Source organism: Oncorhynchus keta, chromosome 30 (genome assembly GCF_023373465.1).
Source record: "Oncorhynchus keta strain PuntledgeMale-10-30-2019 chromosome 30, Oket_V2, whole genome shotgun sequence".
In the NCBI taxonomy this organism is placed as follows: domain Eukaryota; kingdom Metazoa; phylum Chordata; class Actinopteri; order Salmoniformes; family Salmonidae; genus Oncorhynchus; species Oncorhynchus keta.
The window spans coordinates 38,085,408-38,106,665 of record NC_068450.1 but is presented as its reverse complement, the minus strand read 5'-3'; the positions used below and the strand labels follow the sequence as shown (position 1 = coordinate 38,106,665).

At 43.0% G+C, this 21,258-nt stretch overlaps 2 protein-coding genes across 2 annotated transcripts; one reads left to right on the top strand and one right to left on the bottom strand.

Moving 5' to 3' along the window:
• Positions 1-394: 394 nt before the first annotated feature.
• noa1 (nitric oxide associated 1) lies at positions 395-5,369 on the bottom strand. Its single transcript, XM_035744481.2, has 7 exons — positions 3,978-5,369; positions 2,629-2,793; positions 2,219-2,433; positions 1,475-1,606; positions 1,144-1,260; positions 912-1,029; positions 395-798 (listed from the first exon to the last, which is right to left on the bottom strand). The coding sequence occupies exons 1-7, from the start codon at positions 5,278-5,280 to the stop codon at positions 566-568; spliced, it is 2,283 nt and encodes a 760-aa protein (XP_035600374.1). The 5' UTR covers positions 5,281-5,369; the 3' UTR covers positions 395-565.
• A 187-nt stretch (positions 5,370-5,556) lies between these two features.
• Positions 5,557-21,226, top strand: LOC118363527 (DNA-directed RNA polymerase II subunit RPB2-like). Its single transcript, XM_035744476.2, has 24 exons — positions 5,557-5,723; positions 6,177-6,249; positions 6,362-6,512; positions 6,619-6,731; positions 6,843-7,062; positions 10,120-10,278; positions 10,373-10,537; positions 10,622-10,818; positions 15,404-15,523; positions 15,683-15,869; positions 15,999-16,142; positions 16,326-16,465; positions 16,586-16,697; positions 16,839-17,192; positions 17,355-17,523; positions 17,645-17,741; positions 17,824-17,918; positions 18,077-18,327; positions 18,963-19,052; positions 19,379-19,486; positions 19,767-19,880; positions 19,990-20,150; positions 20,391-20,586; positions 20,877-21,226. Exons 1-24 carry the CDS (start codon positions 5,705-5,707, stop codon positions 20,964-20,966), a joined length of 3,525 nt encoding a protein of 1,174 aa, XP_035600369.1. The 5' UTR covers positions 5,557-5,704; the 3' UTR covers positions 20,967-21,226.
• Positions 21,227-21,258: the final 32 nt, after the last annotated feature.

Here is a 21,258-nt window from a genome sequence, read left to right as displayed (position 1 = left end):
CGCCTGGGCCATTGAAGTTTTAGCCTATACCCGTCAGTTAGTGAAGAAATGTACTATTTTTCAATTCAATAAATGCCAACTAACTTTAACACCTTCACCAAAGTGGGGAGTTATTGGACATTGTCAAAGACTTTGAAAACAATTGGCTGTTTAAAACCTTTTTGTGTATTTAAAACAAACATCCTGAACCATTTTCTGCTCTACATTTCTAAATTGAAAAGTTGTCGGTGCGTGATTCCTTTACATTTCTAACAATTTCTGCAGTTACTAATACGTTTAAAAAGTATATTACGTTTCAAAATACTTTGAAAAAGTGATTCACTAAAAAGGTTCCTGACCTGCTGTCGAAATGGAAAGGAAGCAATGTAAATTGAAGCACAAGTCTACACATCGATAAACAAACACAACTGTTTATATGTAGGTTATTTATAATCGTTACATTTACAGACAATTTTACAAAACCCAGAGATGGAAAAAAAAAAATCCATAACGGGAAGTGCTGTATCACGAATAAATATCCAGTACTGAAAACCCTTGTTGCTCCATAGAGAGGTTGTTACGCACTTCATCTTTTCTTCTTCACCTTGAGCCTCTCTGCTCCTTTGTAGGACAGGCTGGTGTCCACCAGGGCCTGGGGTTTCCTGGTCTTATAAGCAACAGACTTCTTGATGCGCTCTCCCTTCAGGTTAACGATGTTGGGGAGTAGAGGTGGACTCCTCAGGGAGAGCCCTGCACCCACTGGAGCATGGGCACGCAGCAGGAGACTGTTCCCCTCCACTCCTGTCACTGCCACCCATCCTAAGAATAGAATTTCAAAAATAAAAATTTGGTAGCACTAGACTTTTGAAGAATACCAACCCTGAAACGTCTGGGTCGGCTGGTTGATCAATTTGTAATTATGTGTGTATTACCTGCAGAGGAAAACTTGATATCAGCACTGGCTTTCTGATAACCCTGCCCCTTCAGCTCAAAATCTTGGGAGACAAGAGGGGGGAATTCCTTCATGCGTTCTTCTCCACCCATTGGTACCTATCCACACAGAGTTCTTCATGTTGATAACATTATTTGTAAACTTGTTTGTAGTACCATTTCAGAAAGAGCTTTTATGTCCATAACGGAGTTAAGTAAGCAGCATCAACTTACTCCCAGCAGGATTTGACCAGCATGCTTCTGGTAAATGCTGTCAGCCTTGTCCAGACTGGTGATGTGAATCGGGACCCGGTTGGAAGCAATGACTGAGAACCAGCAGGACTTCTCACCCTGGGAAAAGAAGATTACCTCTCAGTCAAAGACAGAAGTGTGCATCACTGTTTTGATGTCACAGTTGAGCATGGTTACTTGTTATTAGGATCCCCATTAGCTGTTGCAGTAGCTACTCTTCCTGGGGTCCACACAAAACATGAAAGTGACATAATACGTAACATGAATAGACAAGAACAGCTCAAGGACATAAGCAACAATGAAAGGCATTCACCTGAAGGTAATCAATTCGGCCTAGAGCACCCAGGAATAGCGACATTCCAGGTTTCAACACAAACGTCCTGGGCACGATGGCTTGTGTGGGCACCACCAACTTCACCTCCTGCTCTGTCAACAGATCGAGGACCTAACAAACATAAGAGAGGGGGGTGAGATGAATGGATGGCATTGTTCTGTTCAACACTAGTTAGGGCTTGTCTTATAAGAAAACCTTTATGAGTGGTTCAATGCAATAATAAACTAAACATAAATCTACTGCAGTGACACGCAAGTTGGTTGATCCATAAATCTGTTCCACTGCACATCCATAAATCTGTTCCATTGTAAATGTATCCTGGCATCCCACTTGTGTAAATGATACTTCCAAACGTGATGTAGTAATAGGAGAGGAATAACAAGGGACTCCTTCTCCCTTCAGGGGATAAGCTAAGGAACTACTTTCATCTGCCAACTCACTAGCATCAGAAGGGAAACTTAGTCAAAGGGTATTAATTAGTCCCAAGTGTTCTCTCCTAGTGCTGGTAAACAGTTACATCATGATAACATGCAGTTTCAAGTGGATGCAGGGGTGTGTCTGAAATGGCACCCTATTCCCTATATAGTGCACAACTTTTGACCAATAGGTTGCTATTTTGGACAGATTCCAGGATTGTAATGAGTTGCAATCTATGAAATAATATGGGCAAAGTTTTAGCCTGGCACTAACAGTGGAGCCAAGAGCGAACAGGAAGTAGCTCACGTCATGCTCTTTCATGATGCCAGGGGTGTCATAGAGCCAGTGTGCGTCTTTCAGTTCGTTGAGCGTCAACTCCACTTCCGGAGAAGGGTTGGAAAGAGTACAGTCTCTCTCCTCCTTGTCAATCACATCCTCTCCGTAGGCCAGACTATCAGGATCAAACTCTATCAGGCCTCTGTTGGATTCTACGTTGGTACGGAACGTCCTCCCAATACGACCTAAACCAACATAGGATTTTTAATAATTACCCTGCATTAAGAGTACAAATCTATAAGCAACAATGCAAGCCATTGAAAACACAGAAGGCCAAGGGCTAAGCTGCATGTGTTGTCCAATTCCACCCCTTGGTACTTAGGCTACCCTGTTGGGGTTACCATCAGTCGTGTCCCCAACAGCCAACACCAATCTCTTACCCACTAGGTAGCCCTGCTTGCTGAACTGCTCTAGTCTCTTGAGCTCCTGTGGAGAGAGATCACTCTCGGTCTGCTTGGAGGAGCTCTGGAGCCTCTCGGACCTCCTGAACATGCGATACGGGGTGGGGTTGATGATGGGGAACTTCAGGAGGTTCAGGGTTGTACCTGTGGATCATATTCAATTTCAAATACAATTTCAGAATTTGTTTTCAACATTTTAGAGAGACTAGAGCCTACACACAAACGGACATACTCTGAGTGTACAAAACATTAGGAACCTTTCATTACATAGACTGACCATGTGAATCCAGGTGAAAGCTATGATCCATTATTGAGGTCAGATGTTAAATCCACTTCAGTGAGTGTAGATGAAGGAGAGGAGGCAAGTTAAAGAAGGATTTTGAAGCCTCAGAAAAATGAGACATGGATTGTGTGTGTGTGTCATGCAGAGGGTGAACAGGCAAGACAAAATATTTAAGTGCCTTTGAATGGGGTATAGTAGTAGGTGCCAGGCGCACCTGTTTGTGTCAAGAACGGCAATGCTGAGGGGACTCCAGAGTGGTGCAGTGGTCTAAGGCACTGGATCGCAGTTCTAGAGGAATCACTACAGACCCGGGTTCGAGCCCAGGCTGTATCACACCCGGCCGTGATCGCAAGTCCCATAGGGCGGCACACAATTGTCCCCGCATCGTCTGGGTTAGGGGAGGGTTTGGCCGGCGGGGCTCATCGCACTCTAGCGACTCCTTGTGCCTGACCTCGGTCATCAGTTGAACAGTGTTTCCTCCTACACATTGGTACGGCTGGCTTTCGGGTTAAGCGGGCGGGAGTTAAGAAGTGCGGTTTGGTCATGTTTCGGAGGATGCGTGACTCGAGCCCGTTGGGGAGTTTGTGTTGAGACAAGATTGAAATCGGGGTGGTAAAATACAACAAAATATTTGTTAAATAAACTACATCGCTGCTGGGTTTTTCCACGCTCAACAGTTTGCCGTGTGTATCAAGAATGCGACAAAATTAGGCTGTTCTGGGGTGCAACTCAATTTTAGGAAGATGATCCTAATGTTTGTTATACTCACTATAGGTGTTATTGGTTCAAGCTTTCCATCAATGTGACTGTAAAAGTTGTTGGAATGTAAAGCTTTTTCAAGACTTCTGATTACAGGAGCATAGAAAGGAGAGTTCCATAAATAAGCTCTACAACAATCAGACGGTCTGTGTGCTATCACAAGGTCATGAACTCAACAAAATAACCTATTCAACAAGAAGCTTTTTGTTCACGGTCTTGTTTGAGTGTTTGTAATGCATCTTATAGTGGAACTTTGGGTTACAGGCTGGGCAGAGCTCTATCTTACCAGGCCATGGAGATATGGTAGCTTTGTGGATCACATCTGAGGCCCTGGATTTGCAGTAGTCGGACTCCAGTAGACTGTTGAACAGTGTGGATTTCCCGGCATTGGCTGTTCCTACCAGATACACGTCTCCCTTGTACTTCCACGACCTCTGAAGACTTGAGATGAGATTTTCTATTCCGTATCCCGTTTTGGCACTGATTAGGTGGGTATCTTTGATATTATCACTGGAAATGCCTACATCAGCACAGTACATGGAAAGCTGACGTTTAATCCTTTGCAAGTAGTTTTCAGAGTCTCCAGGAAGCAAGTCCACTTTATTACCCAGAACCACTATGTGTTTGTTTTCTCCAACAAGCTCTAGCAAGTCTGGTACTATGGAGTCTGGGATGTCCAGAAGATCCACAATCAACAGTACCAATGCTTTCTCTGATTTGACCCCGCGGACTATATCCCGATATTCCTCCTTGGACATCGTGACAGTCAATGCCTTTTGGTGGTGTGTGAGCAAGTAGCAACGTTGACAAATTGCCTTTTTCAATTCATCTTCCTCTAGCAAAAGTTTATACTTCTCACTTGGAAGATAGCCTGCCACATCAGGTGCAATGCAGTGCATGACTGCGCCACAGCCGTTGCAGCAGGTGTCACTGACAGGTTCCTCCATATCTGGTGTACCATAGATTCTCTGCTGTCCTTTAAGTTTCTTTTTCTTACTTGTTTCCTTGAGAGGGAACCCTACATCATGAAACTCGATGAGAGAATCAGGGCTCACCGTCTCCAGTTTGGTGACAGTCCCATCTTTCAATGACCGCAGCTGTTGCTCCAGAGTCCTCTGCTGCTTCTCGGAGTCTGACCTCGGCGGCAACCTCTCGTCTTCTTTGGAAATCATGGGGACAGCATTCACATGGAGCTGACCACAAAGTTGGTCAACGTGATTATTTTCTGGCTCAATGTAGTCCATGAAAACAAATTCCTCCTCTTTTTCTGGCTCTATGGAGGCGTGTGTCCCCTGATTTTTAAATTTTTTACCCAGCTCTTGAGTTTCACCACTTGCTCCTCTTGCAGTGCTGTAAAACCTGGTCATCCATGTGCCATTCAATACAAAAGGATGTGCCTGATGGAAACCGCTTCCTCCAAACACAGAAGTATACTGCCTTGGTAGAGCAGGTGATGATATCCATTTGGTCCTATGCTTTACAGATAGACAAGGAACTGAAAGATGTCGAGAACATTTACAAGTAACAAGTTCACGTAACGGGACTTGCAACAATTTATACATCTTTACAAACGAATACAATTGAATCATACATTAGAAACCACAGTGAGATAACATAACCTTGAATAAAAACGCATGTGAGTCGCTGTTGCAAGAAACCATTAATATCCTGACAGGAACTTACGTTTCCGGAAAGGCCGTTTATTTACGTTTACAACTATTAAGATTCGACATATAATATAATAAAACATATTGTTTGTTAGAAAAACATTGATCATTGTAGTTAATATTAGATCAGAGTAGTAAATATATTTAGTTAACACTAATTTCTTGAACATTAAAATAATAACTTTGATATAGGAAGTGACGTTCAGGCTTGACCATCGATATTTTATTTTGTGTGTTCATTTAGCAAAGTGTGTAACGTTAGACAGCGTTGAATCAGACACTGTTGATGATTTAAAAGTCGGTTTCTGCTTATTTATGCGAACACGAGAGGGAAGCAGCAGTAACCATGTATGACCAAGATGAAGGTTTGTTGGTATTTCAGCCATTTGAGTCGAATGCGTTATTTTTTTACATAATGTAGTTAGCTAGCTTGCTGCTAGCTATCTAGTTAGCATACAGGCTAATATGCGCATCACCAAGAATAGATAGCTACAGTAGCTAGCAAGCATACTAGTGCTATGTAACTTGCGAGGTTGCCTAGTTAATTAGTTGGTTGGTTTCACCAGACTAAACACCTAGCTATAATCACACTTTCAACTAGGCCTACTTATATGAAAATCACGTCATGTTGAATAAACAAAGTTAGCAAGTCTTTGAGGTCTGCAGATTTAAAATACCTTTCTTTGTGTCTATCAGTTGTTGTGCTGTAGGAAACTCCATGAACTAGTTAGGGCCTTGGCTAATGTTATGTCACTGCGTCTATATGCACTTCTTTTATGTATTTTCTGTAATCTGTTATCCAAATTCTGTTATCTCAGATATCCAATACGATGAGGATGAGGATGAAATCACCCCAGATTTATGGCAGGAAGCTTGCTGGATTGTTATCAGGTAGAATTATGCTCTTACCTATCTCTCCTATTTTTGTTGTATCCTCATGTAGCATACACTATGCAGTTTGCTTTTGTTCAAATAACACTATCCTCTCTGATGCGCCTTACAGTTCCTATTTTGATGAGAAGGGCCTGGTGCGACAGCAGCTGGACTCCTTTGATGAGTTCATCCAGATGTCTGTGCAGAGGATCGTGGAGGATGCCCCTCCCATTGACCTGCAGGCTGAGGCCCAGCACACCTCTGGTGAGGTGGAGGATCCGGTGAGTGACAGACAGGCGCTTTCAGATCTTCTGCTTCATGTATTGCCTCTCTCTACGAGGGCACTTACTAATGCCCTGTTAACGCTCCCCTTTTGTTACTCTACAGCCACGCTACTTGCTGAAGTTTGAGCAGATCTACCTTTCAAAACCCACTCATTGGGAAAGAGATGGAGCCCCGTCGCCTATGATGCCCAACGAGGCCAGACTCAGGAACCTTACGTAAGTTTGCTCATTTGGGGCCATACTTTTATCACGATAAATCTCCCTTGCACATCATTTGCAACCTTCAGTGCTGCCAGTGCCAACTAGGGCCACATCTGTATTATACAGGTACTCTGCTCCACTGTACGTGGACATCACCAAGACCATCATCAAGGAGGGTGAGGACCAGCTGCAGACCCAGCACCAGAAGACCTTCATCGGCAAGATCCCGATCATGCTGCGCTCCACCTACTGCCTGCTCAGCGGCCTGACAGACCGTGATCTGTGTGAGCTCAACGAGTGCCCACTGGACCCCGGGGGCTACTTCATCATCAATGGGTCAGAGAAGGTAAAAGGAGAACGAAAGTAGAGGGTAGACTTCAGGGCAGATTCCTGTCTTTAATCTATGTTTCAATCAGGGTTGGGGAGTAACATATTATGAAATAAATGTAATATGTTATCAGAAAAAAATATTGTAATCAGATGACAGATACTTAAAAAAAAAAAAGTAATTCAGAAAATATGTTTGTGTAAAAAATATTTGACACCTTCCTGTTTTATCAATGATATGACATTCAAATCAGCATTGAAAAAAAGGTGCAAGTTTAGGTTTGTTCTGCCTGAGTGAGTCTGACCACAAGTCAAAGACCACTATGATGACACACTAAATGCATTTGAAGGATCAGAAGAAAAAAGCAAGAATAGGCTTCTTCTGTAAGCTACAGTGGCTTCAGAAAGTATTCACTCCCCTTGACATTTTTCCACATTTTCTTGTGTTATAGCCTGAATTTAAAATTGATTAAATTGAGATTTGGTGTCACTGGCCTACACACAATACCCCAGAATGTAAATGTGGAATTATGTTTTTAGAAATGTTTACAAATTAATTAAAAATCAAAAGCTGAAATTAGTCTAAGTATTCAACCCCTTTTGTTATGGCAAGCCTAAATAAGTTCAGGGCAAAACGTGTGCTAAAGTTGCATGGACTCTGTTTGCAATTGTAGTGTTTATCATGATTTACTTCATCTCTGTACCACACACATACAATTAATTATCTGTAAGTCAAGCAGGGAATTTCAAACACGGATTCAACCACAGAGACCAGGGAGGTTTTCCAGTGTCTTACTAAGACAGCCACTTATTGGTAGATTAAAATAAAAAGCAGACATTCAATTTCCCTTTGAGCATGGTGACGTTATTTATTATTCTTTGGATCAATACACTCAGTCACTACAAAGATACAGGCGTCCTTCCTAACTCCGTTGCCCGAGAGGAAGGAAACCGCTCAGGGATTTCACCATGAGGCCAATGGTGACTTTAAAACAGTTACAGAATGTAATGGCTGTAATAGAACTGAGGATGGATCAACAACATTATAGTTACTCTACAATACTAACTTAATTGACAGAGTGAAAAGAAGGAAGCCTGTACAGAATACAAATATTCCAAAACATGCATCCTGTTTGCAACCAGGCACTAAAGCAAATCTGCAAAAAATGTGGCTAAGAAATTAACCTTATGTCCTGTTTGGGGCAAATCCAACACATGCATCATGTCATCGGCAAGGTATGCTTGTCATGGGGTATGCTTGTCATGGGCAAGGACTGGGGTATGCTTGTCATGGGCAAGGACTGGGGTATGCTTGTCATCGGCAAGGACTGGGGTATGCTTGTCATCTGCAAGGACTGGGGTATGCTTGTCATCGGCAAGGACTGGGGTATGCTTGTCATCGGCAAGGACTGGGGTATGCTTGTCATCGGCAAGGACTGGGGTATGCTTGTCATCGGCAAGGACTGGGGTATGCTTGTCATCGGCAAGGACTGGGGTATGCTTGTCATCGGCAAGGACTGGGGTATGCTTGTCATCGGCAAGGACTGGGGTATGCTTGTCATCGGCAAGGACTGGGGTATGCTTGTCATCGGCAAGGACTGGGGTATGCTTGTCATCGGCAAGGACTGGGGTATGCTTGTCATGAGCAAGGACTGGGGTATGCTTGTCATGAGCAAGGACTGGGGTATGCTTGTCATGGGCAAGGACTGGGGTATGCTTGTCATGGGCAAGGACTGGGGTATGCTTGTCATCGGCAAGGACTGGGGTATGCTTGTCATCGGCAAGGACTGGGGTATGCTTGTCATCGGCAAGGACTGGGGTATGCTTGTCATCGGCAAGGACTGGGGTATGCTTGTCTTCGGCAAGGACTAGGGAGTTTTTTTGGGGGGGCTAAAAATAAACTGAATAGAGCTAAGCACAGGCAAATTCTGGTTGTCTGCTTGCCAACAGACACTGGGAGAAAAATTCACCCTTCAGCAGGACAATAACCTAAAATGCAAGGCCAAATATACTCTGGAATTTCTTAACAAGATAACATTGAATGTTCCTGAGTGGCCTAATTACAGTTTGGACTCAAATAGGCATGCAAATCTATGACAAGACTTGAAACAATGATCGACAACCAACTTGACAGAGCTTGGAGAATTAAAAAATATATATAATAATCTGCAAATCTTGCACAATCCAGATGTGAAAAGCTCTTAGAGACTTACACAGAAAGACTCAAAGGTGATTCTAACATGTAATGATCATGTAATGATCAGGGGTGTGAATACTTGTGTAAATGTGATTTCTGTTTCATTTTCAATAGATTTCACAAGATTTCTAAAAACAATTTTACTTTTGTATTTCAGGCTGTAACACAACAAAATGTGGAATAAGTTGAGGGCTTAATACTTTCTGAAGGCACTGTGTCTCTTTAAATGGTCCTACTGCTGTCAGAAATTTAAAGATGATCCAATTTGAATAAATGCTTGGCGGTAAGGACGACCGCAGTGGTGTAGCCTACAAAATCATAAACAGAGTAGGTTAATAAGTCCTTCATGTTTGGTTATGCTCAGGTAAAACAGTTTGGCTAATCTGTATTTCTATATTTACAAGTCCTATTCTTGAAGATCAAGGTGTACTAAATGAATTGGAATGACTAGAAATCTGACCGACTTTGGTTTTTAATGTAAAGATATAGCCTAATCGTATTATTATCTGTGCTAGCAAGCAATGGGTTAGAAGAAGCCTACATAACCAACCCATAAAGTAAAATACCACCTCCATTTATGGCCAGCTATGTAAACTCTAACACTTATTTATCCTGCAGTAGATGTCGTTCAATTGGTAATATTAATTTTTGTCTTCTAATGCATCTTAAGGGGAAAGTCATCTGAAAGTAATCAGATTGTTACTGAATTTAGGTAATCCAAAAGTTATGTTACTGATTACAGTTTTGGACAGGTAACTAGTAAACTGTAACAGATTACATTAAGAAAGGAATCTAGCCAACCCTGGTTTTAATGAGTGAGCACTAACACACGCTTTTCCAATTGGGCTATTGATAGGAATTGCCTTGTTTGGTTTGCAGGTCCTGATCGCCCAGGAGAAGATGGCCACGAACACAGTGTACGTCTTCGCCAAGAAGGACTCAAAGTATGCGTACACAGGGGAGTGCCGCTCCTGCCTGGAAAACTCCTCGCGCCCCACCAGCTCCATCTGGGTCAGCATGATGGCCAGGGGAGGACAGGTGAGAAACACATATACCTGGTCCTAAATTTACTGGCAAATTTTCTACCGTCCCAGAGATTTACATGTCAGCATTTTGTTGCTTTTTCTCCCAGGGGGTGAAGAAAAGTGCCATTGGTCAGAGGATCGTGTCCACTCTGCCCTACATCAGACAGGAAGTGCCCATCATCATAGTGTTCCGAGCTCTGGGCTTTGTGTCCGACAGAGACATCCTGGAGCACATCATCTACGACTTTGACGACCCTGAGATGATGGAGATGGTAAATCTCTTGTCTAGGATGTTCTAGATACAGGAAACACCACACACACACACACTACTTATCTGACGTGCTGTGCTCCACCAGGTCAAACCATCCCTGGACGAGGCCTTTGTGATCCAGGAGCAGAACGTGGCGCTGAACTTCATCGGCTCTCGTGGTGCCAAGCCCGGTGTCACCAAGGAGAGGAGGATCAAGTACGCCAAGGAGGTGCTGCAGAAGGAGGTGCTCCCCCACGTCGGAGTCAGTGACTTCTGTGAGACCAAGAAGGCCTATTTCTTAGGGTGAGTATTTATTATGTTATATTAATGTAATGACCCTGGAGCAGGCATTCCCAATCTGTTCCATTCCGGGGACCAACAAATCACTTCAATAAGCTCTTGAGGACAAAATATTTTAGGGACAGATTGCAATTTATTGGGGGGAGGGGTAGTCCAAAATAGGGAAGGTTGGTCAAACTTTTTTCTCCTAGTTAATTTTTGCTCTTTTACAGGTTTTACTATATAATGTCTTCCATTCTATCCAAATTTCTTCATCCGCTTGCATGCACCGCTATATCAAGGTGGTGTGTCACTTCCTTTACGAACTACGCTTTTCCATGTGCTAACTTTTACTGTTCCAAAGGTCAATACAGTCTAACGGTCTCTCCTGCCCTCTATCCACCATTTAAAGTGACATTAGTGGTAGGTGGATCGTTTGTCCAGCTCTGCAGCAGGCTAACGAGCAATTATACCACATATAAAAGCATTCAAAGCTGTGTCAATGTTTAAATATGAATCCACAAGAATAAATAGTAATATCAGATAGGCAGCGGACAGGCCAGGTGCATCATTCAGTGGTGGGAAAAAGTACCCAATTTTCATGCGGGAGTAAAAATACCTTAATAGAAAATGACTCGAGTGAAATTCACCCAGTAAAATACTACTTGAGTAAAAGTCTAAAAGTATTTAGTTTTAAATGTACTTAAGTATCAAAAGTCTAAATAATTTCAGAATCCTTATATTAAGCAAACGAGATGGCACAATGCCAGAGGCGCACTCAAACAATCCGATATATACAAACCAAGCATTTGTGTTTTAGTGAGTCCTCCAGACCAGAGACAGTAGGGATGACCAAGGATGTTTTCCATGTGTGAATTGGACCATTTTTCTGTCCTGCTAACAAAGCGTTCAAAATGTAATGAGTACTTTTGGGTGACAGGGAAAATGTATGGATTCAAACATTATTTTCTTTAGGAAAGTAGAAGTTGTCAAATATAAATAGTAAAGTACAGATACCCCAAAAACGACTAAGTAGTACATTACAGTATTTTTTACTTAATAAGTACTTTACACCACTGGCATCATTGCATGAAAGAAAAGTGATGACATGAAACACACAACTAAGAAAGCTCCCCTGTTGATCTTGTTTAGGGACAATACAATTATCTTGCCTAGACTAGCCTACAACACCACAATGCAATGAATAATTGCATTATTGTTCTCAAGTGAGTAAAAAATCTACTCTAGGCTGCAGTGAAAATGTCATTTGAATAACAGTGCAAAAGCTGTGTGATTCAAATGTTTAATCACATTTGGATCAGTTGTTGGTCTACTCTCAACAGTTTATAAGGTCTAGAAAGGCCCAGTAGCAGGCCGGTCTGGCTGTATTTTTACTTCTGTTGCTGAATGTGCTCTCTGTAGATCATCCTTCTCCCAAGTCGTCCTACAATAATGTGGCCACATACGTCGGGAGTTTACATACACTTAGGTTGGAGTCATTAAAACTTGTTTTTCAACCACTCCACAAATGTCTTATTAACAAACTATAGTTTTGGCAAGTCGGTTAGGACATCTACTTTATGCACGACACAAGTAATTTTTCCAACAATTGTTTACAGACAAATTATTTCACCTATTCACTGTATCACAATTCCAGTGGGTCAGAAATGTACTTACACTAAGTTGACTGTGACTTTAAACAGCTTGGAAAAATCCAGAAAATTATGTCATGGCTTTAGAAGCTTCTGATAGGATAATTGACATAATTTGAGTCAATTGGAGGTGTACTTCTGGATGTATTTCGGGTACAAAGTATCTATATCCACAGTAAAACGAGTCCTATATCGACATAACCTGAAAGGCCGCTCAGCAAGGAAGAAGCCACTGCTCCAAAACCGCCATAAATAGCCAGACTACGGTTTGCAACTGCATATAAGGACGAAGATCATACTTTTTGAAGAAATGTACTCTGGTCTGATGAAAAAAAAATAGAACCATTTGGCCATAATGACCATCGTTATGTTTGGAGGAAAAAGGGGGAGGCTTGCAAGCCAAAGAACACCATCCCAACCGTGAAGCACGGGGGTGGCAGCATCATGTTGTGGGGGTGCTTTGCTGCAGGAGGGACTGGTGCACTTCACAAAATAGATGGCATCATGAGGAAGGAAAATTATGTGGATATATTGAAGCAACATCTCAAGACATCAGTCAGGAAGTTAAAGCTTGGTCGCAAATGGGTCTTCGAAATAGACAATGACCCCAAGCATACTTTCAAAGTTGTGACAAAATGGCTTAAGGACAACAAAGTCATGGTATTGGAGTGGCCATCACAAAGCCCTGACCTCAATCCCATAGAAAATCTGTGGGCAGAACTGAAAAAGCGTGTGTGAGCAAGAAGGCCTACAAACCTGACTCAGTTAAACCAGCTCTGGGCCAAAATTCACCCAACTTATTGTGGGAAGCTTGTGGAAGGCTACCTGAAACGTTTGACCCAAGTTAAACAATTTGAAAGGCAATGCTACCAAATACTAATTGAGTGAATGTAAACTTCTGCCCCACTAGGAATGTGAAATAAAAGCTGAAATAAATAATTATCTCTACTATTATTCTGACATTTCATATTCTTAAAATAAAGTGATGATCCTAACTGACCAAAGACAGGGAATGTTGACTAGGATTAAATGTCAGGAATTGTGTAAAATTGAGTTTGAATGTAATTTGGCTAAGGTGTATGTGAACTTTAGATTTCAACTGTATGCTCCCAGCAGGCCTAGTTATTCAGGAATCTTAACAGATGTTCGGCCTCCTCTCCAAGCCTAGTGGCTATTCCTCGTGCACCTAGAACCGAAAGCTTCACTATGGCGGAAATATTTATCATTTCACTTTTTAAAATGTGTTACCTTTTTTTGTATGTGGCAGTAACACAACCAGTCACAATGTTTTAATCTGATTAGGCTACTTCAAAAGTCTCCTGTAGGAATGCGCAGATTCATCCAAAATATAATCCCAGCATCTGCAAAATGGCTTGACATTAACCAGGTTTCCAACCAACCTTTTTTATGCAGTAAAGTAGCCTACATGTTGGATAAAAAAATGCATGATAATTTATTTAATCTATGATGAACTTCACAGGGTAGAATTTCAGTGATGAGGTTGATGCTCCTTTCAATAAATATGGAGGGTCTTATTCTGGTGGCTTGATAAGTGATGCTTGGCTGCCATTTGACAAATATAAATAATCTTGCATTTATGTCTATAATAATCTCATGTAGTAGGATATACCTGCACTGTATCTGCAACCTGTTGGCTAGCGTGCATGTACCAATACCAGAGTGGGCGCGCACACCTCCTCAACTTTTTTTGTGACGAAACCATCAGTAGAGTTGAAAATGCCATGGAAACCCATTTAACTTGTGTTTTTTTTTATCAGTACATGGGGAATTTCGTCTCAAAGTATTTTTTATGTGCACTATGTGTTTAGGCACATACTTTTATCTGCAACAAGTCAATTTGATGAAACCGCAACTCTGGGATGGGATAATGTACAAGGGTTTTCCCTCCAGAGCGCTCAAGACCTCAGACTGGGGTGAAGGTTCACCTTCCATCAGGACAACGACCCTAAGCACACATCCAACAAGACAATGCAGGAGTGGCTTCGGGACAAGTCTCTGAATGTCATTGAGTGGCCCAGCTAGAGCCTGGACTTAAAACCGATCTAACATCTCTGGAGAGACTTGAAAATAGCTGTGCAGCCATGCTCCCCATCCAACCTGACAGAGCTTGAGAGGATCTGCAGAGAAGAATGGGACATGGATGTGTTTTCTGTTGAGATTGACGTAGTCTATTTATTGTGGTGTTGAAAACGCAAACCATAATATTGAAGTGCTCGTATTCATATGTTTTGTTTATTGGTTGTGTGGTGCATTGGCACAGAAACCTGTTGGTGGGAAAAAATGTTGTATATATTTTATATAATTATAAATATGGTGTAAAAATGTTGAAAATCTGATTCCACCCTAGCAAGCAGCTCTGGTCGTGAAGTAATGAAACCAGCAGGGAGAGTGCGATCATCTGTGGTGGTCGGCGAATCTTCTGGCCAGCAGCCCTGCATGGCATCGAACTGTGCCACAACAGCATGCTGAAGTGGCGAAGTCGATATCCACGTTTATAAACGCAGTTATTGTTATTTGTGGTCTAAAACATTATTTTGAGTTAATTCTATGATTTGGGGGGGGGGGTGTTCAATTTATTTGACAGTACAAGGGGAGGGTCACCTGAAAATATTTGAAAAGTTGGGGAGACACCTTGAGTTGGACCCCCACCCCCATTATTACAGATGGATGTCTGTTAAACGGTTTGCGTTGTGAAAAGTAATATAAAATTGTATATAACACTGCAATATGAAACTTAAAAAAAATCTTATTACAAACTTTGTTGACCACAGGTTGAAACCACTGCCATAGAGATTGTGTAACTCACCAGGTCTCTGTTGGACATTCTTTATGTAATTCTACGGTTATGATGGCGTTCTGTTACTTCATGCAATGGTCTTTATGTTGTTGCTGGACGTATCGATGTAACTCGGTGGTGTATCTGTGTCTGTTTGCAGGTACATGGTCCACAGACTCCTCTTAGCGGCCCTGGGCAGAAGAGAGCTGGACGACAGGGATCACTATGGCAACAAGAGATTAGACTTGGCTGGGCCGCTGTTGGCTTTCCTGTTCCGTGGGTAAGTCCTAAAGAAACACATCTATAAAATGTCTAGAAAGCTTTCATTTCAGATGTAGTGCAACATTTTGTAAACCTCCTATCCAAACTGAGCATTTGGTGAATATGTATGGAAGCTTTTTTTATTATTATTATTATATATTTTTTTGGACCCATTTAGAATGTTCAAGAACCTGCTGAAAGAGATCCGCATCTACGCCCAAAAGTTTATTGACCGAGGGAAGGACTTCAACCTGGAGTTGGCCATCAAGACACGAATCATCTCCGACGGCCTGAAGTACTCTCTGGCCACGGGGAACTGGGGTGACGTCAAGAAGGCCCATCAGGCCAGAGCTGGTGTGTCCCAGGTAACACACAGGGCAGAAAACATCTGGTACACATCCCTGTATAGTTACAGCTTAGTTTTCCGTTATGCTGTGAAAAGATGATTTTGTTTATCGTCATTAAAAATTACAACATTCCTCGTCTGTTTTTAGGTGCTGAACCGCTTGACCTTCGCCTCCACCCTCTCTCACCTTCGTCGTGTGAACTCCCCCATCGGTAGGGACGGCAAGCTAGCCAAGCCCCGGCAGCTTCACAACACGCTGTGGGGCATGGTGTGCCCTGCTGAGACCCCGGAGGTATGCCCAATACCACTCCAAATCACATTTATGTTCCTTATCAAGGGGGTCAGTTGTTGTATGATGACAAATTGTAATGTTACCCACAAGGAGCTAAGCTCGCACTTACAATTGACATTGAAAGTGTTGTCCCTGCTTATTTTGTCCCCCATTTTTATGTCCCCTCCCTGTCTTATTTCCCAGGGTCATGCTGTAGGCCTAGTGAAGAACCTGGCCCTCATGGCCTACATCTCTGTGGGCTCCCAGCCCTCTCCCATCCTGGAGTTCTTGGAGGAGTGGAGCATGGAGAACCTGGAGGAGATCTCACCGGCAGCCATTGCGGAGTGAGTCCAGCAGATGGCAGCACACTGCTCTTTATTAATACAGAAAAACATTGTCATGTCTCTGAAAAGTCAACCCATTTTATCTGCATTTTATGTTTTCCATTAATTCTACCCTAACAGTGCCACAAAGATCTTTGTCAATGGCTGTTGGGTGGGTATACACAAGGACCCAGAGCAGCTGATGAACACACTGAGGAAACTGAGGAGGCAGATGGACATCATTGTGTCTGAGGTAAGAGAGAGAATTGTTCCAGATTTTCAGGACTTTTCTGACATTTTCATTATTTTATTATTAAATTAACCTACACATAAAAACCCAATATACCCTTTTTCAGGTGTTCTATTTTCTCATACACTATTACCCGTTTTCTAGGTGTCCATGATCAGAGACATCCGAGAGAGGGAGATCCGCATCTACACGGACGCCGGGAGGATCTGTCGTCCTCTGCTGATCGTAGAGAAGCAAAAGCTGCTGCTGAAAAGGAGACACATCGACCAGCTGAAGGAGAGGGAGTACAACAACTACAGTTGGCAGGACCTGGTGGCCAGCGGCGTGGTGGAGTACATCGACACCCTGGAGGAGGAGACTGTGATGCTGGCCATGACCCCTGATGACCTCCAGGAGAAGGGCGTGGCCTACTGTTCTACATACAGCCACTGTGAGATCCACCCCTCTATGATCCTGGGAGTCTGTGCTTCCATCATCCCCTTCCCCGATCACAACCAGGTACAGCAACAACAACAACAAAAATCTTATTGGGGCTGATTTGAATAGATGCAATGGCAAGAGACTGTTCATATCTATGCTATGAAACATCCTGAATTAAGATTTTTATCCATCCATTTGAACTGTAAATCAATGAATACACCCCCCCCTTTTCCCATGTAGTCTCCCAGAAACACATACCAGTCTGCTATGGGTAAACAAGCCATGGGTGTGTACATCACCAACTTCCATGTGCGGATGGACACCCTGGCCCACGTGCTCTACTACCCCCAAAAACCCTTAGTCACCACCCGCTCTATGGAGTACCTACGTTTCAGAGAGCTCCCTGCAGGTGAGAGCTGGAGCGCTGCAGAATTGGCAGCCAATTACACTTTTTTTTAACTCTGACCTAAAAATGTCTGCCGTTTTTCTAGTTCTGGCTCGTTGAAATCCTCCATTTGTGCTTGGTTTAGGTATCAACTCGATTGTGGCTATTGCGGCGTACACTGGCTACAACCAGGAGGACTCTGTCATCATGAACCGCTCTGCGGTGGACCGTGGATTCTTCAGGTTTGTGCTGTGATTTGAAGACCTGCACTTTGCTGTGAAAATGACTTAAGACAAAATGTGTAAATAAGTGTTTTTATTTCAGGTCTGTGTTCTACCGCTCCTACAAAGAGCAGGAGTCAAAGAAAGGCTTCGATCAGGAGGAAATCTTTGAAAAACCCTCACGCGAAACCTGTTCGGGTACGTCCTAGGCATCTTAAAAATGTAAAGGAGTCAGCCATTGAACCAGAGCCCATTTCCATCATCTCATACATTTTCTATCTGCAATTCTATTAAATTGGCATTCATACAAAGATAATTTCTCATTGAACAACCCACTGGTCCTCCTCTTCCCCCAGGCATGAGGCACGCCATTTACGACAAGCTGGACGACGACGGCTTGATAGCTCCCGGAGTGCGTGTTTCCGGCGAGGACGTCATCATCGGCAAGACGGTGACCCTGCCGGAGAACGACGATGAGCTAGACAGCACCAACCGGCGCTACACCAAGAGGGACTGCAGCACCTTCCTCCGCACCAGCGAGACTGGCATCGTGGACCAAGTCATGGTCACACTCAACCAGGAGGGCTACAAGTTCTGCAAGATTAGGGTATGTCCTGAGTCCTCTAGATTTTCCCAGTAGTGACATTTTGACAACGCGGGTAGTAGGCTGTAAAAATGTAAAAACAAACATGGTAACAAATTACTCCTGTTGACAGCTCTACTTCTCATTTGTTTGGGTAGGCAGGAATTACATCCACAGTAGGGGCAGGTTTGAATTAACCATGACTTGAGTTTCACAAGCAGAATTGTGTGTGTGTGTGCGCGTGTGTAACCTTTATTTAACTTGGCAAGTCAGTTAAGAACAAATTATTTCCAATGACGACCTACCAGGGAACAATGGGTTAAATGCCTTGTTCAAGGGCAGAACGACAGATTTTTACCTTGTCAACTTGGGGATTCGATCCAGCAATTATTATTGGCCCAACGTTTCTAACCACTAGGCTACCTGCCCCCCCCCAAGCCAAATCAGAGTTGTTGACAGATTGACTAAATAAAACATGGACTCCACTGACGGAATATTGCACCCTCTATCCTTACGTCACAGCTAGAAACACCCAAATAACATCTGCTGTATGTGACAAATAAAGTTAGATTTGAAGGTTGAGGCCTCCTTACACATGCCACTCATCTGCCTACTTGTGGTAGGATTTAACTTGACTCCATTTCTTTTTTTCTTGCCAGGTTCGCTCTGTTCGTATCCCCCAGATCGGTGACAAGTTTGCCAGTCGACACGGGCAGAAGGGTACCTGTGGTATTCAGTACAGACAGGAGGTGAAGTATTAGACATGTTCCTCATGCCTCGTCTACCGACTCCTCACTAGACTACACAGTGTGTCATTTGAGCCAGGCTGTCTGGTCAATTGTCTAGAGACGTATTGTGTTTAGACTGAACATGAATACAAAACAAAGGTCTCTTCACAGGAAATGCTAAGCAACATCCCAGAAGGAGTATGTACTATAAAACTGATTTGAAATATAACATGGAAGAATGTGCCACGTTCCTGTCAGAGGATATCCCTTAGATGAACTGGTTCCGAAAATTGGAACCCACGTGCAGAAGTCTTTGTAAAGTCCATTGTTTCCGATGCTTTCCGCAGGACATGCCCTTCACTTGCGAGGGAATTACCCCAGACATCATCATCAACCCCCACGCCATCCCCTCTCGTATGACAGTCGGCCATTTGATTGAGTGCCTGCAGGGCAAGGTACTGTCGCCTGTCTGACTCCTCCACCCACTTCAACTTTTACTCCCTTTTTACTAGACCTCTTAATGTGACCGTAAAGTGATCATAAGTAAAACCAATAGGATTGTCTGTCGTCTAGATTTAGATATTTTACAAATGACAAAGGTCAGCGAGAATTTGTTCAATAAAAAAAACAAGCAGAGCATTTTAATTTTTTTAGACGTTATGTAAATCAAGTGTTGCGGATGGCAGTTATCTTGTAGCAACGTTTCCACCTTCCCGCCCTCCTTTCACCTTGTAGGTTTCAGCCAACAAAGGGGAGATTGGTGACGCCACGCCTTTCAACGATGCGGTCAATGTGCAGAAAGTCTCCAACCTGCTGTCTGAATACGGATATCACCTGAGGGGCAACGAGGTCAGGAGGCCAGCCTCCTTTACCATTCACATCCTACTTTTCTATAGTAGCTACTTGACACTAGTCTGTCTAGAGATTCCAATTGACTGGCTTCATCTTTCCCCTCTAGGTGTTGTACAACGGCTTCACCGGCCGTAAGATTACCTCTCAGATCTTCCTCGGTCCCACATACTACCAGCGCCTGAAGCACATGGTGGACGATAAGATCCACTCTCGGGCCCGAGGCCCAGTCCAGATCCTCAACAGACAGCCCATGGAGGGCAGATCACGGTAAGAACACTAATAATTATTTAACGTCTGACTTTTTCCCCTTTTATGGCACTATGTGAGAAATGGTATCCATTTCTGAACTCGTATTCATAAAGCGACTTTTTAAGTAGGAGCTGATCTATGATCAGTTCTGTCTTTTTAGATTATAATAAAAGCACTAGATCCTAGATCAGATGCTTTGTTAATACAGGCCCTGATTTTGGCCCACTTTACTAACCATGCTGTCATCTGTCCACCCAGTGACGGAGGTCTTCGTTTTGGGGAGATGGAGCGCGATTGTCAGATAGCCCACGGCGCAGCTCAGTTTCTGCGTGAGAGGCTGTTCGAGGCGTCCGACCCCTACCAGGTCCACGTCTGCAACCTATGTGGCCTCATGGCCATCGCCAACACCCGCACGCACACCTACGAGTGCAGGGGCTGTCGCAACAAAACACAGGTACGTGTCAACACCACCACCAGTGTCCCTGTTATCCCTGTTTTTATTTTATTAGTTTATTTCATTTCACATTTATTTAACATGGTTTATGCTTAGGTCGGCCTATTAATTTGTTGTTACCTTTTATTACAGTAACTATGCCAATTCTGATTCTAACTACAATACATTATAGTGAAATGTGTCCTATAGATGAGTGTTAAAAAATGACTAGCCTATAAAAAAATCCTGACTCTGGGCCTCTATAGCCTTAGTTTTGTTGATTAAGATAATATACAATGTAACCTTTTCAGATCTCCCTGGTCAGAATGCCGTACGCCTGCAAGCTGCTCTTCCAGGAGCTCATGTCCATGAGTATCGCCCCTCGTATGATGACCAGTTAGGAGCACTACCCTTTTCGAGTAGACGGGAATTCAATTATGTGTGGAAGGAATGCCAAGGACATCAGTTACAGTGGAAGAGCTGGAGAAACAGGAGACTGATTTTAAAACTAAAAGCAACAGTCAACTTGTTTTGATGCTAATGGTCAGGCTTGTGTTTTTGTCTGCGAAAGTATTTTTGTTGTAATATCACAGTTTTGGAAAAGAAGCAAGATCGTCTGTTATTTTTGTAAAACTAGAATAAATGTTTAATGTGCTGTCAACACTGTATTTTTTTAATTCAGTGTTTTGTAGC

Excerpts from the sequence above, each read along its gene's own strand:
- noa1 (XM_035744481.2), bottom strand. The coding sequence starts at position 5,280 with ATGATTCAATTGTATTCGTTTGTAAAGATGTATAAATTGTTGCAAGTC. Across the intron at positions 2,794-3,977 it reads TACCATATCTCCATGGCCTG|GTACAACCCTGAACCTCCTG; the intron begins GTAAGATAGAGC and ends TATGATCCACAG. Across the intron at positions 799-911 it reads TATCAAGTTTTCCTCTGCAG|GATGGGTGGCAGTGACAGGA; the intron begins GTAATACACACA and ends TTCTATTCTTAG.
- LOC118363527 (XM_035744476.2), top strand. Across the intron at positions 10,819-15,403 it reads AAGAAGGCCTATTTCTTAGG|GTACATGGTCCACAGACTCC; the intron begins GTGAGTATTTAT and ends GTCTGTTTGCAG. Across the intron at positions 20,151-20,390 it reads CCCATGGAGGGCAGATCACG|TGACGGAGGTCTTCGTTTTG; the intron begins GTAAGAACACTA and ends CTGTCCACCCAG.